Genomic DNA, 16,976 nt, shown 5'->3' on the forward strand with positions numbered 1-16,976 from the left:
ACACTCTTGGTTGTTCCAAACACTTCCCAAACTCACATCCTCTTAGCGAACCAGCGTAATTTTACATAGATCTAAGACGGTTTTACACTGGTTTGCCCGAAGCTACTGATCTGTAAGTGACGAGATTAGCCTGGGAACGCGTTAGCGTCACAAAGACGAGATATCGATGCGACGGAGTAAACAGAGTGAATAAATCACTGGCTGATAGCATAGCGGCGCTATAATCGATCCAGAAAATAACCTTTTAGGGGTGTAATTTAAGCATTAGGATGCCTTTTAAGTCACTTCACTTGATCCGTTTGATGAAATAGCTGATTGTATATGTATGATCGTTACTCAATATATGCCATCATTGATTTAGAAGGAATATTGGACTCTGCAGAGAATAGTTCCTCAACGAGTGTTATCTATGAAAACTTGAAACTTTAACTGCAAAATGTAAACGTAAAATTCTTCTGCAGAAGTCCAAAATGCCACTAATAAAATCTACAGCCAAATGTCTTTTAGTATAGTACAGTAGAATTGTTATGTGGAATCAGCCATATCCACGACTTTAAATAGATATTTTTCTACAATAAACGAATCACTACCGAGTTAGCTGAATATACTTCATTAAGCTCCGACAAGAATATGATTCGTCCGCGATCAAAGAGAAATTTATGGAAATCACGTAGGCAATTCCCATGTTTATACCTAGTTGCCCTTTCGTAGATAAATTTGTGTTCGCTAAAGAAAATCCAGTCGGGTCGCTGTGGTGTACATACGTGATCAACTCAATCAATATGGGAATATTGGGAATAATAGGCTTAAATCCAATTAAGGCTACGGAATCCTCTAATTACCAACTGAATGATTGTACGATACGTGACAGGTTTTAATAAATATCGAGTCTATACATTTAAATATTTTCAATTCTCATATTTGAGAAAAACGATTTGTACCCTTCGTAATGTAAGTAAAACTGGTTTTCTGCGATATAATTGTTACTTTTAAAAATCTTGGTATCTTCAACGAGATCTATCGCAAATAATTACTTTAGTACTTAATTGAAGTGCTCAATCACTACATAGTATAAAACAGTCGCTTCCCGCTGTCTGTCCCTATGTACCTATGCTTAGATCTTTAAATTCAACAGATTTTGATGCGTTTTTTTTATAGATATAGTGATTCAAGAGGAAGGTTTATGTACGAGTATAATTTGTTAACCCGTGCGAAGCCGGAGCGGGTCGCTAGTATATTTAATATTGCAAGGGACGAAGTTTAGTCAGCATTAATAACCAATAGAACTATTGTTGAAATTGAACGGATCCTGTAACTTCTGCCCGACTTACCAGAAACTCGTCTCCCAGAAACTTGCGAAATTAATAATAACTTATCAAATACGTAGGGAAGTTAATAGTTCCCATAACGATTACATAGGCAATAACGGATGAGTGGAATGTGAGGCTCGCGTGCGAGTTGATTATTTTTATAGTCGAGCGAGCATGTAGGTGACTGGGGAGGGATGACCTGAGGGACCTGAGGGTCCTTCGTTATGGCTGAACGTGCCAAATTACAGAAAACACTTGTATACATGAATACCTGATTACGAATACGAATATTTTATTCTGTAAGTACTATAAAGGCACATATTTGCTTCATTTAAATCATGGTCATGGTATTGCTAATCATTTAGAAATGGGAATGTTTTGACTGTCGATGTAAATTTTGAATGTTACGAGCACAGAACATTATTAAAGAGGTTAGAATGGCTATCGCGCGCAGTTAGTATTGGAACCGGTGTCGCCGCTCGTTCCTCTCCACATTTACTAACACTCGCGCAATGGTAGTAAAAACTTGTGTGCCTGGTGAATGGATACGCCTCCTTTAGACAGATTTGATGTCTGGCTTCTAAATCTGAAGGTTAATGTGGCGCAAAAAGGCATGTTTACTTCGTTTTCGGTCAGCGCGGGCGAGTAGCATGCGAGCGTTTGCTCAAAACCGGCGGCGACACGTACCCTGCTCGCATCGCCATTCTAACTTGTTCTGTGGTTACGAGTATGATCATTATTTTTCGGAAAATAATATGAAGGGCGCTTTAAAAGAAATCAAAGCGAAGGTTAAAGAAAATTAGCACTAATCAATTATCATTTTGCATATCACTAGTACTACATAGTATAAAGCAAAGTCGCTTCCCGCTGTCAGTATGTCTCTATGTATTCTTAGATCTTTAGGTAAAACTACGCAACGGATTTTGATGCGGTTTTTTTTTAAATAGATAGTGATTCAAGAGGAAGGTTTATGTATAATTTGTTAACCCGTGCGAAGCCGGGGCGGGTCGCTAGTTAGGTTAGGTTAAATAATATAAATAATAGGTAATATAAATCATAAAGTTTTTTGTGTCTAAAGATTAAATTTAGGCATATGTACATATATTGGAATTTAGTATAGAAATCGGGTTATTCGCTTGACTGAGCGCCTCGTGACGGTTGAGGGAGCGATCATCGGGACGGCATAATAAGGACTTCACTTATTATCCGTCTCTTCGCTCATACGGGTAATATACACTCGCTTCAAATGGAAACATTTGAGCGAAGTCTTCCTTCATTCTTTTAACCTATAAAAATAAATTTGGTATCGTTTTGAACACGATTATTCAACCAGAAACGTCACTTTTGAGACTGACAGACTATATCCATAGCAAATCCAGATCAAACTCTTATTACAATCAGAATATTCCTATTACAGCGTAAGCATTATAGAATGTATACTTAAAATCATAAAATTAATTACATAAACTTTCTAACTTTTGAAACATTTGTACCACAATTGAGACGAATCTAACGACACCTATGGTAATAATGAAATTCGTCGTGCCAGATAAATAAACATACTTACATGCAAAATGAACAATAAAACGCTCGGTGTAACATGACAATGAGCTGCATGACGAATTTGTATGGCTCAATAAATTAAGCAGTTCATCTGTACCATACCTACTTACCTAGGTATATATATGTTTTTTCTACTCCAGCACTTAAATGTGTCAATTAAATGACTGACAGTGATATCTAAAGCAATGTCATTTGAATGATTTGTCTATAGGCTCATAAGATGACTGCTAGCAGTCATCTTATGAGTATAATACAACTGCTTTATTTTTTTTAAAGATACAAGTTCCGATCATCTTGATTGAAAGAGGTATGTTTTCATTTACAATAATAACTCTTTTTTTTTTAAATAATAACTCAATTTTTTTTAAATAATAACTCTTTTTTTTTATAATAACTCTTTTTTTTTTGCTGCAGCTGTCATAGAAAAAGTAATGTATGCAACAGCTCATAATTGGTTCTTAAAATTCTCGGGTCTTTTTTTACAAAACTCGACTACGTCTCGTTTTGTAACTTCGACCCTTGAATTTTAAGAACCCTTATTATATCACTGTTGCATAAACTACTATAAGATGTCAATAAATAACCATTTCCACAAGTCTAAATAAAATTTCAATAAAAAAACAATGGATTGCACTCCGGGAGTGCTGGCAGAAGTGAAAACTCAATCACTATTGCAAAATGTCTGCCATCTAGCGTTATTTAGTCGCATTACTTGAAACCCCTAAGCACATCACTGTTAGTACTCGAGTTATATTAATACCAGTTAGAGCTAAACTCACTAGATGGCATTTAAATCAATAAAGAAAAACTCAATGACATTGAAGTAACAGTTTTCCGATCAGGTCACGTGTCCGTCTTACGTCTTACGGTCACGTGACCGAGAGTTCATTTTTTCCCCATCACAAAAAGTGCACAGCGCCGGTAAAGAAGTTTGCACTTCAAAAATTGGTCTTCAATTGACTTAATTTAGTCTCCCGGCGGAAATAAAAAACGTATGTCATCCATCCACATGTTATCAAAATGTACGATCGCTTTACTATCGCCATTACTTTCATGTCAGGTCAGGGGTGGGGTGTTTTACGATACGCTTTTGACGGTTTGAATGCACGTAGATATCCGTCATACTGACTCGTGGGCCCGTGTCTTTCATAACCGAATAAAAATGTTTATTACCCCTGAAAATACTGCGTCATTTCGGAGTTCCGCAGTATGTCACTAATTAAAATGGACAGGCGTCTTTCGTCGAGGCTCGAACAAATGGCTATTAGCCTAATTATTATTAACACACAAAGCTCTGAATTTGTGCGTGCTCAGTGAGGCATTTGTTAGTGGTGAATACGGGTTAAAAGGGTGGCTATGCATGCCCAGTTTATTTATACTGAATTAGTAGATAATTGGTTGTTTTGACTTTCACGGTAGCGATTACCGAAAGCGTCGACATCGAAAAGACAACCAGCGGGCTCAGCACGGTTCCATTTTTATCCACTATCACTATGCCCGTCACTTTCGCACTTACATACTTGTTAGAACGTGACAGGCATATCGTTTATCACCGATAAAAATGCGACCGTGCTACTAGGGCTGGCGGTAAAAGGGGATAGAGAAATAAATGCTTGTTTCATGCTGTCAAGTCTGGTGATCAAGGTGTGTCTTTGTGTGAATGGTTTTATAAAAGAGGATGACTAAAATCGTAGAAAAGTAAAACAAAAAACCACGAAGATTAATCGGACCCGAGTAGGTAAGAATTAGCTAATACGATGAAAAAATAAAAGATGTAAGTAAGCCAATGAAGATACCGCATCATGCATAGTTATAGCTGGTCAACCAAATCTTGTCAGTAAAAAAAGGCGCGAAATTCAAATTTTCTATGGGACGATATCCCTTCGCGCCTACATTTTTCAAATTTGCCGCCTTTTTCTACTGTCAAGATCTGGTTGACCAAGTATATCATTAATATCATAATTTTAGCCTCCTGTCTGCTGAGCATAGACCTCTCTTCGTATACGTCACTATACCGGTCCTGGGCTCGTCTAATCCAGAAGTGCCCCGTGATCTTCCGAAAGTCGTCCACCCAACGAGCTAATAGACGCTAGACGCTTCTTTCATCCGAAAGTGACCAGTGACCACCAACTTTGGTCCACCTCTGCCATCACTCTGCCTCGCAACATGGCGCCCAATTTCATTTAATGACGGTACCTAATAGGTCTACGTCTAAATAGAACCGTAAGTCTGTGCGGAAAGAGAAGAGTCAGAGAGAGTGGGCCAATACATTCCAAGACTCTTCTCTTTCCGCACAGACTCTATAAAGATGAATGAAGAATGTATGCAACAGCCGTGAGACCATATAAAAATACAAATAGTTGTACAAACTGACCCTGCAAAGGACAAAGTAAGGTTTCACATGACACCTAAATGTCTAGACAGGATGGAATTCCCAAACCATTTACTCCATTATTATGATTGCGTCAAAATATTAGATCGTTACAAGGTATTTCAATACACACGCCAGGTTTACCAGTTGATCAAACATTACAACGAATATTAGCAAAATATATATTTTCCAGAACACAAATTCAGGTACAGATTTAGCCCAAAATATATTTTTCCCATTTCACTGATCAAACACGCCAAAATTATGTTTGAATAAGGTAAATTCCAATATTGGGAATAATGTACTTCCAATATTGGCATACTCGTAATAGGCCGACCAAATAATTTTTTTATTATAAGAATGAATTCCCAGCAAGCTGGAAATCGTTTTAATACCTTCATTTGGTCCTAGATGCGTGTAATCCGAGTTTGCACAAACGGCCTTCTGTCATGGGCCTTGATCTGATCTTTACTGAACCTTACACCCTGTATTCGTCTTCTCTGAAACTGAACCTTACCGAACCCGACACCCTGTATTTGTCTCCTCAAAAAACCAAACAGGCGTGTCCAAGCAAAACAAACACAACCCCAAATTGCTTGTTTATTCATTCATGAAATTTTATAAGATTCCCCTTGGCAGTGAAACAATAACTTGTTTACATACTAAGCAGGCTCGTTGTTAGTCCGATTAAACCCAAGGGAACTAGTCGCGAAATTAACCTTTGTCACTATATAAATAGAGTTCAAAAGTTTCATTAACAGTTGAGTGACCCATTGTAAGGCGTTGTTTATTTTAATTTTCGTGTTCGTGATGACTTGATGAGTTGTCGGACTATTAACTGTGTGGACTCGCCCTTTACTTTAAGTTACTAGCATTTGCCCGCGTTTCCGTTCGTCTGCGTAGAATAAGTAGGTAGGTAGGTAAAAATGAAGAAGTAACCGATAGAGATACAAGACACATTCGTATTTATAATAAAAGTAAATAAGCCTATAGTTGCGAAACTAATTACAAAATATTTATTCAGAATAAGGATATACAATAGTTCGCACCAAATGCGTATGACACGTATGTAACTCTGCTAAGAATATTAGTAGTAATTATCGTATTCTAATGATAACACAACCTGTTATTGCAATCAGAATACGCCTCCTGTTACATCAATTAAATGTTTCAGCCGCATACGTGGTCCATCTCCTAAACAAAGGCGATATATGCCCTGGCGTATAATCAAGTCCCAATTGTACGAGCGGCGTGATTGGTCGATACATATTCATGCTGTGTTTATTTACTCATGACATATATCAATACGGGTGTCAACCGTACGTGTAGATAGTAATGGTAAATCAATAGTTTAACTCGGCAATTAACTGAATACCATAAAGGGAGATATTTGAATTAGCAATTTAGATCCAAAAGTTTTAATCAGTTTAAAGTAAATGTGAGCTTAATGGCGAATCGATACAAGTTATATTTCGTCAACTATAGTCTTTAAGAAAGTGACAAATAGTCTAACCCAGACTATAATTTATACTGCAATGTTTGATGAATTAATTTTGCCTATAAAGTCAAAATACTGCTTTGACATTGTACTACACGCGTAACGTATGTTATGGTTGACTTAACCGCCACTTGCTAGGGCTGTACGTTTATCGAGTGTCGACAGGATTGGGGTTGGTTACTGAATGAAGCTGCGTATTTTCACGTTTCGCCTTATTACGAAGGAATAAGGTACAAAATGGTAAACATATGTTTTTGTCAATCGGCAAGGGAGATTAAGTCGTATTGGGAATTACTGAACAAATATTTTCTACAAATACCTAAGTTTGAATAATTCGAATGTTCGTAAGCCACTTTCGGCTAGAATTGCTTAGAGTAGAATACAGGTTGGAGATAAACTAATAGAAACCATTTGGGAGTTCATTCTGCCGGACTAATCCGAATGGAACTTACGATCAAAAGGATTTACTTTTTTCTCAATAACGAGTAAAATTTGTGAGCGCTCGGAGCCGTCTTTTAGATGAATCGTCGATGAATACGAGTATGTATATAGGTATTGGACGGCCGGTCTGGCCTAGTGGGTAGTGACCCTGCCTGTTAAGCCGATGGTCCTGGGTTCGAATCCCGGTAAAGGCATTTATTTGTGTGATGAACACAGATATTTGTTCCTGAGTCATGGGTGTTTTCTATGTATATAAGTAGGTATGTATTTATCTATGTAAGCATGTATATCGTCACCTAGCACCCATAGTACAAGCTTTGCTTAGTTTGGGGCTAGGTTGATCTGTGTAAGATGTCCTCCAATATTTATTTATTAAGCGCAAAAAGTATGTTGCGGATGGTACAGTCACCATCAAACGTAGCGGATCAGATTACGCATCAAAGGTTATCTACTTATCTATCTAACAGCATAACAAAATGAGATATGTTTCTATATGTAGAACAGTTAAAGGTTGCCTGTTGCGGATTTTATCGCTGTAGTTTTTTGTGACGATGCCTGTAGCTAATTGTAAATTTGTGTTTACCTGACGAAGCCTGCGTTGCGGATATAAAAGTATGGTCTCTGAATAAACATTTTTTGTTAAAGGTTTACTGATTATATTTAAGTCCGCCGGACGACATCAGCCTGTCAGTTAGAACAAAAATTTGACAGTTCCGAACAACTGACTGATAATCAGTGGGCCCCTTTAGACTGTAACGTAGCAGATACTTTTGGCGCGTTGTTTTATCCGCTACTATTGATGCTGACTGTACGAGTACTATAATTCGTTTTTTTTTAGCATTAGAAAGAACTTGCAAGAAGGTAAGCGATCTTGACATGTCTTTTAATTGAAAAACGCTTTTTAAAAATCAAAAACTATTACTTATGAAAGCAGAAGAATATAAATGATCGTATTAGATTCATAATTGTTACATATTTGCCATAACTTATTTTTAAAATGTGTTTTTCAATTAAAAGACACATCAAGATTGTTTACCTTATTTCTAATGCTAAAAAAACGAACTATATGTAGATTACGGATGGTCAGGGGCGGCTCTCAAATGCTAATCAAGACACATACCGTCACGCTTCTTTTAAAGTCTTATTATACATCATGGGGCCCGGCCTAGTGACAGTGACATTTGACAATCGTTCTCAGAAAACGCCAATAGTAACCTAAATTATGTATGGATATGAAGACATGACTTCATCGCATCTGTCATCCAGACCAGCGGGCGCAGCATGGTTCCATGTTTATCGCCTATCACTATCATACTTGTTAGAACGTGACAGGCATGGTGACAAGCGATAAAAATACAACCGTGCTACCGCCGCAGATACATTTTTACCTTGCCGTTTGTCGATAACCGTAGGGCAGATAAGTACTACGGGGCTACGGTGTAGGGCTACGACTGCTACGAGCGACGTTAATTCATCAAAGCTTGCGTGAATGGAGAAAGATAATATCAGCCATATTCGAACTTTAAGATACGTCAAATATGTCACTGCCAAACAAGTGTCAAAAGTGACGTTTTTGTTTGAAGAAACATCACCTTTGACACTTGTTTGACACTGACATATCCTGTCCATAACGTTTCGATATCTAATATTTGACGTATCTCAAAGTTCGAATATGGCTGTCAGTCTATGTCTTTCCCCCGTCCTTAAACTATCTGCAGAGCAAATTTCATCTACATAAATCGGTTCAGCGGTTTAAGCGTGAAGAGGTAACAGACAGAAAGGCAGACAGCGTGATTTATAACATTATAGTAGGGATTATAGTAGAGAATCAAGTGAGAGAATCAAGTGTATCCCGCGTAAGCGTAGCGTATGTTTCGTTCCCAAATGTATATTTAAGGACTGTATCGTTTATTATAAATAAAACTTAGCCGTTTTTTCTGGTATTATATTTTTATTTAAAAATTACACATATTATAGTTTAATTAGTGCTTTAATAATAAGTAACATTTCTGCCCTCCTAAGCCGAAGCGCTATCTCAAAAACAAATGATTTTGAAAATGGAATTCTCAGCTATAGAAACTAAAGTATAAGTTAGCAATGAATTTTCTTTTGAGATAGCGCTTTTCGGCTTAGCAGGGCAGATTTCGTCCTGGGAGATCGACGTAAAACATATGGTTTGGACAATATTTACGTAATCCTCCCGAGTAACAACATGGTTTCGTTAGCATGGTTTAGTGTCCCACTGCTGGGCAAAGGCCTCCCCTCCCTTCCTCCACTCAACCCTCATTTCATCATTTCTTTTAGTTGGAAAAAAAGTTTTCGATCTGTGCATGGTGGCCTTTTAGAGAACATGGTATGTCACTTACGACAACCCCGACTTTGGTATACAATATAACCATCATGGAGCGTTTCTATCGACCTGCTCTAGCCATGGTTCAACGCCATGAATGTCCGTTAGGCTTCGGATTTCGATAGATTCTTTTAGCTGTTTGATCCTTTCGCTTGCGTCAGAAATTGACGGGAATCCAAAATGTTGCAGAAAAACTCGTTTTTTACATGAAAAATTAAAATTCACCACATTTATTCTGTGAATGTTCAATTCAGCAATCATGAAAAGGACACTTAGATGACATATTTTGGCAGCATATTAACCTTTTGTTTCTTTAAATCGTACCAAGGAATCGGTGAAATAGTCTCAAATTTAGCTCGATAGGCTTGTCCAAATTATATTTGCTAGACGTTATTGAAATCATCATAAAGTCTCTAAAATAAAATAAATGTAAAACATTCTTATATCAGATGTGGCTTAAAAATACCCCCAGATTATACCTTAAGAACATAGTAATACAAAATAATACACACGTCAACAGTTAGACCAGGTTTTATCTGTATTTATAAAAGATAAAGATAAAGATAAAAGATAGTTTATTCAAGTAGGCATAATTACAATGCGCTTATGAACGTCAAATAAAGCTAGGTAGACCGGCTCCAACCCTACACCTCTGCCCCGAGAAGATTTAAATCCCCCCTCAATTGGAGGAGGGTATCCCAATATGGGACCGGCAACAAACTCGGCGGGACACATCTTTTCAAAAATAATTACATCTTATAATTAACATGCATTACGAGAAAATAAGGGAAAAAATACAATTTAAATTACTATAGAATTCATGCAATTATACACATAAGGTGTAATAGAAATTTGATTTAGAAAATATACATATGTACATGGAATCATACAAAATCGTAGCTCTTTCAGAAAACATATCAAATTCTTACAAAAGGAAAAGAAAATAAAGTTATTAAAAGAAATGGGAAAACATATTATATAAATCTGATTGATTATTATTAATTACCAACATATAATATTTGATGTGCTTTCCTGCTTACCTGAGCTGTGTCACCTATAACTCTATACATAATACAATGTTTTTAATTGCTACTACTTTTTATTAGTTAGTTTCTGGTTTGGACCATGCATGTTTGTCTGTCAAGTAGTCCTCGACTCTGTAATAAGCTTTTAAAATCAATGACTTTTTTAAGTAATTCTTAAGAGCTGGAAAGGGTAATCTTAAAGCATTCTCAGGTAACTTGTTATAAAAATGAATGCATTGCCCAACGAATGACTTTTGTACTTTACGGACACGAAACTTTCTGATAGCAAGCTTATTTCTATTTCTAGTGTTAAAGTTATGGCATAATAAACGATACAGTCTTTATTAGTCATGTAAGTCTGACCTGTAATTTACAATTATCAATAAAGTATGAGTATGAGTGTCTATAGCTTAGTAGCGAATGAGATAAATAGGTTAACTTCGTAGTAAACAACTGAGTTATCCTAAACTACGTAGATAAATAGATAAACAAGGCGCCGCAAGCCTGTTTACACTTTCATTACAGCTTCTAATAACAATTTACTCTGCTAAATCTTATATTGTATGCAGGGGCGAGGATAAAAACAATTTTCCTTGAGAAACGAGATAACATAATCGCGGGAGGCCATTGTGGGTCCTTTGGCTGAAAGTGCGGAGGGGAAATGACTAAATCTTAGCGAGTGCCTTTGTTACAATGATTTAAACAGTACCGCGACCAGGCCTATGGAACTCTCCGCGCGAGCTCGGTTTTATACCTACGAATCCGTTCCCGTTCACGGTAGAAAAGCAAGCCAGTTGGTTGCCACGCGCGCTCACGCACGCACGTCGTGTCGCCGCGCGCTCGAATATGCTAAAATGTATGCGAAAGAAATGTCTTGAACCAATGAACAAATAACACTACTTGTAATGTGGATGAATGCAGAAACAACAAAACTAATAAAAAATACCGCTTTTGCTCTTCCGATAGATAGGAAAAGTAGGTAGACATTCTCAATACAAGTACTTTTGGTTTTATTTTTACGATAGTTTCAATTGTGGCTACAAGCTACTTAGGTGGTATTGAATGTAGTAGAATGCGTAAACACTGTGTTTGCTGCAGGGAGATATGACCTTTTAAAATGTCTCGCAGTCACTCGTCGGAATGAAACGCATAAACGGAATATTGTAATTACTTATTGCAACTTATCTTGCTCATGGTTATTTTACGCTATGCTTTTATATTACCAGTTCTAATGTTAGTTTGACAATTAAAACTTATATTTGTACCTACCTAAGTAGGTAGGTATCTTATATTAGTAAATCATTTCTAAGCATCGGCAACCCTAGCGTTGCGCCGGTGCGCGGCGGCGCGTTGAAGGTCATTCCATTGTATTTTAGTGTAGGTATTAAAACGGTAGGTATTTGCGTTTTCTTTGAGAGATAAGTATCTGTTCGTAAGAACTATTATATAATCTGTGCCGCGACTTCATAATTACATACACGTAAATTTGACTGATGGAGGGAAATATGAAATTACTGAACCTAAAATAATAAATAATAATAATTTGAGCCTATATACGTCCCACTGCTGGGCACAGGCCTCCTCTCATGTGCGAGAGGGCTTGGGCTATAGTCCCCACGCTAGCCCAATGCGGATTGGGGACTTCACATACACCTTTGAATTTCTTCGCAGATGTATGCAGGTTTCCTCACGATGTTTTCCTTCACCGAACCTAAGAGTATCATAATTATAAACATTAGGTACTAAACAGTGCGCTGAACTTAGGCAATTCGTGTGTTTACAACCGGCGTGCCGAGTTCACATAACTGAACGAGCAATTCTTGTTTATTTATTTCGGGGATCTCGGAAACAGCTCTAACGATTTCAATGAAATTTACTCTATGGGGGTTTTCGGGGGCGAAAAATCTATCTAGCTAGGTCTTATCTCTGGGAAAACGCGCATTCTTGAGTTTTTATGTTTTCCGAGCAAAGCTCGGTCTCCCAGATATTTCTAGTTTAATTAAAAACACGTCGTAACGCTCATTAGTTCCTTTGAGTCAAAAACAATTATTCTAATCAAATTGCTGTTTATTATAATTCTACCGTTTCATCTACATCAAAGGTCTTAATTGCTATTGTCGTGTCGCTTCTACAAGTGCCGCGATCCCGATAAAGGGCAACCGCTAATGAAAATTAATGATTAAACTAAAACAACACTCTTCTGAACGAAATTGTTGGTAATTTCGGGCCTAACTTTAGTACCGAAGTTCAGAGATTGTTTTTAATGCTATTTCTGCGTGTTTTAAACATTTTGTACCTACTTATTTAAGTAAAGTACATTTGTGGAACTGCTTAATTGCTTTAAACTACGCTCACCTGTTCAACGAAAATTTTTAAGCGCTTATGCTTTTAGTTTTTGAACGCGGTTTCACACATTCAGCCAAAACTTTTTAATTTTGAGTGAACATTTGTGGACAATGTGAGGAGTAATGTTTGAGTTTTGAGTTGTTTTTTTTTCAGCCAGATTGTGTTTTATCGATCTCAATGTAAAGCCCCATTTAGAAAGTTCAAGAACTTGCATGCAATATTCGATACATTGCTAACTACAGAGTAGAATGAATGCAGTCGGTCGACCAAATACCGCAATGGAACGAAAATCGCATACAAATTCTTGAACTATCTAAATGGGGTTTACATTCAGATCGATGAAATACAACCTGACTGAAAAAATTCAAAACTAAAGGGGCTTACTGATTAACAGCCTGTCAGTTAGAACAAAAAGTTGACAGGTCCGAACAACTGACAGGCCGATACCGTCCGGCGGACTGTTAATCAGTGGGCCCCTTTAAACATTACTCCTCACATTGTCCACAAATTAATTAATGAATTATAGATTGTATCGAAATTGAGAGCGATTGTTTCACCTTGTTCTTAACTTTCAAGAACAGAAAAACGTGAATCACAAAACACTTGAGACAGGCTTCGAAGCAATTCGTGAAAAAAATCGTACACCTTTTGTTTGTTATGCTCTTAAGACGTAAGAAGTAAACATTACCGTTGGTAACGATTGTCACGAATCGTCACGACATTTCTCCGAACCTCAAACGACAATACAGCGGGAAATGAGGAATAACGACAAGGGCACGATAACGCCGCAATGCGACGAAGCTAATGCGTGCGCGTAGACTACATCTAAAAGATTCCGTATGAAGCGCACGCAGCCTATACGATGATAATATAAAAAGCGGGAAACGAGCAACAACAACTGGGGCTGGATAATGCCTCAATGCGAATACTGAAAGATAGTGCAAATGTTATGAAGTACCTATACCACACATAATACACGTACATATATAAATGCTCTGATACTTAGAAATATTGAGGAATTGAGCCGTGAACTTTTGTTCTACAAGTCAAATTTAATTTTGGCTGGAATTCATTTCTGATTGACTGCGCGCTCAAGCTCACAATATTTATGTTCTTAATACGAAAATTGTGAGACGTCCTATTTGCAGTTTAGATCGAGGGAGTTTGAGATTTTAGAGCCCAAAATAAATTCCAGCAACAATAACGGTGTCTGTTCCATCAATGAATCTAAAGCCATCGTAAGCATTGTTCCAAATAGGTATCTTTAATGCAAAGAGTTTTTTCTCTCTATTTACTGTTTTAGATGGGATGCATCTTTGGTTTGCAACAAATAAATGATTATGATTATCATGGATGAGGTAGTATGGTATTAAAGAATGTTCCATCTAGTCGGTTGGAGTCTATATGCGTACGACGCTACACACGATACTTCAGGCCCGGAATGATGCCCGCACTCGAGAAAGATGCAATTAGTGATGATTAACGATGATTAGAGGCATCAAAGAGATAACTAATGACGCGTATGTCTCTGTGATGATTACAGTTTTTATTGGCAACACTGTAATACCTGGGAAATTGTTATAGCGTCCGCCATACGCGGACTTTGTAGTTTTGATTGGTATGTAACCAGATGGCTGTGTGGCATGGCTTACTTCCGTAACTGTATCTTGTGTCCTTTTTCTGCAACTACAATTAGGGCTCATTTAGACCGCGCGTGAACTCGTATACGATTTTAGTTACATTGCGGATCATTGAGGTTACATCAAATCACGCAATGTAATGAAACTCGCATGCGAGTTCTCGCACCGTCTACATGAGCCCTAATTGTAGTTCCAGAAAAAGGACACAAGATACGGTTGGGTTTGTTTTAAGCCTCCTGTCTGGCCGCCGACAGGCAACAAGAAGCAATTGCCGACTTGTGATGTACTGACCGTAATGCGAGTCCTTGTCGTGCGGTATGTTCCCGTTGGGCTCGAGCCTGTCGAGGCACTCCTCGGAGTAGCCGTTGTAGGTGAGCTTGCCGCGTTCGCCGTTCTGCCGCCCGCGGCACTCGCCGGCGTCGCCGTCCGGCTCGTCTTTAGTTGCTGTAACAAAAAGAAAATATGTTAAAAAGTGGTAGATGCAGAAAAATTGTTGAATTGTTGGCGGACAGAGTGGAGGCAGATCTCCGTGAGCTCTGCGTCGGCGAAAGCTGACGTGATGCCGCTCTGGACCGAGCAAAGTGGCGTGCTCTTTTGTTGGAGGCCAAGACTAATAAAATTTTGGGTCGTGCCAGCCAAGTATAAGTAGTAAGTAGGAGATGCAGAAAAATGCAATGTCCAGTTTACATGTTTAGGAAGCTTACTGTAAAACAGTACGGAAATGCAATAGACCGCGCATAGCTTTTGTGATACTAAACTTACGACGCATGTTATTTTTGTTTTAGAGCTGGCGTAACGCGAATAAATAAACCTTCTTTCGACCCACTCAGAAAGTTGGTGTAAACCTAGAATAAGTAAACTTATTATAATCAGAATATAAAAGAGACATTGCAAAGAAAATTGGAAAACTTATAATAAAATCTCATTACTAGTCACAGACTTGTTAAACGTGCCTTGGGCGAATAATTCCAATTAAACTGAGCATTATCGCCGAGAAACGCACTAGACTATATCTAAATCTTCTAGGATAAACAAGAAAAACAATTTCTGTAGCAAGTGGAGTCGAGTAGGCCCTTAGAATAATGGCAGCAGACAAGTTCTCGCGATTTCATCCTTTGTCGCGCGAAGGGGAGTAGACGGGTAAGACTGGGAACAACGAGACGCTTGTGGCTTTACAGTCATAGAATATCGCGGGCGATGCCGCAATGGCGTGTATCCGACATTTACAGTGATAATCCCTGTCAGCTTCGCTGGGGCTGGGTTTTATAAACATCCGTTAGGACTTTTGTCAGATGAACTCGGTTGTCAGGTTCCGTAGTTAACCAGGAATCATTCAAGCATCTACTTGTCCGTCTGTCTGCCGCAACTTGGCCCATAGAAACTTATTAGCGTGCTAACAAATTGGGTGGGATCGTATACTCGCAACCAATGTTCATGTCTACAACCTACATTACTCATGTCGAAATAGTGGTAAAGAAAACTTCTTTGTAGAACCGGATAAAAAGAAACTCATAAACTAATGCTGGACATATTAATTACTGCCGTAAATAACCTTTTTAGTCTTCTCGGTCTATAGATTACACGCAATGTGTAGGTACAATATATTTACTACTGTTGGAATTCTAATCTTTTTTATTAACGTGCAGCAACAAACATAAGTGATCATTAGCAGAGAATAGTAAATATTCAAGACGAACAACCTCCATACAACACTGCGTTCATCCAGTGCCATTTCCTATTTATTTATTTAAACATTAAAGTTACGTTACGTTATGCAGTTATGCCCTTTCGCAGTACAACCGACAACACTCAACCTCAGAATCCCCTGAGACTAGGGTTGCCAACTATTTTTTGGTAGAATATAGTATTTTCCAGAATAGGGCATCAAAAATATAGTACATTTCAAAAAAATATGGTACTTTTAGATAAAATACTAAACATAAGTGTAACATACGTTTAATCGGAAATATAGTATTATAGCGTACTATATATTTTTCCAAAAGTATATAGTACAGAGAGCCAAAATATAGTACAATATAGTACGGTTGGCAACCCTACCTGAGACTGACACCACAGATAATCCTCAACGAATTCAAATGAGACATCATTAGTATCATTCATTACTGACTGACAGACACCCCTGTAACGATTAGACAAAGTTCGGGGCACATTTGCGGCACGTGAAATTAATAGCGCCGAGACATTGAACAACGGTGCGATGTTGTCTTCGGGAAGTGGCTATTAAACGCAGTGCAGTGGATAAATGGCAGGAGATCCAACTTTGAATGCGTTAGCAGTTTGGGATTGGCAATTTGGAATGGGCAATTTGGAATAATTGGCAATAATTATTTTGGGAATCTGCTTGCGTGACAAATATCTAAAGACCTAAATGATAATTTCATTATCTAGTATTTTGCAAACACTGACATTTT

General features: G+C 37.8%; 1 protein-coding gene across 1 annotated transcript in view; it reads right to left on the reverse strand.

The window, feature by feature from the left end:
- Positions 1-16,976, reverse strand: part of LOC134652311 (cyclin-dependent kinase 14) — a 132,944-nt gene that overhangs the window by 25,714 nt on the left and 90,254 nt on the right. The window contains exon 3 of the mRNA XM_063507483.1: positions 14,836-14,988. Coding sequence (XP_063363553.1) covers positions 14,836-14,988 — 153 coding nt within the window. The remainder of the gene's footprint in view (positions 1-14,835; positions 14,989-16,976) is intronic.

Source organism: Cydia amplana, chromosome 11, assembly GCF_948474715.1.
Source record: "Cydia amplana chromosome 11, ilCydAmpl1.1, whole genome shotgun sequence".
Taxonomy (NCBI): Eukaryota; Metazoa; Arthropoda; class Insecta; order Lepidoptera; family Tortricidae; genus Cydia; species Cydia amplana.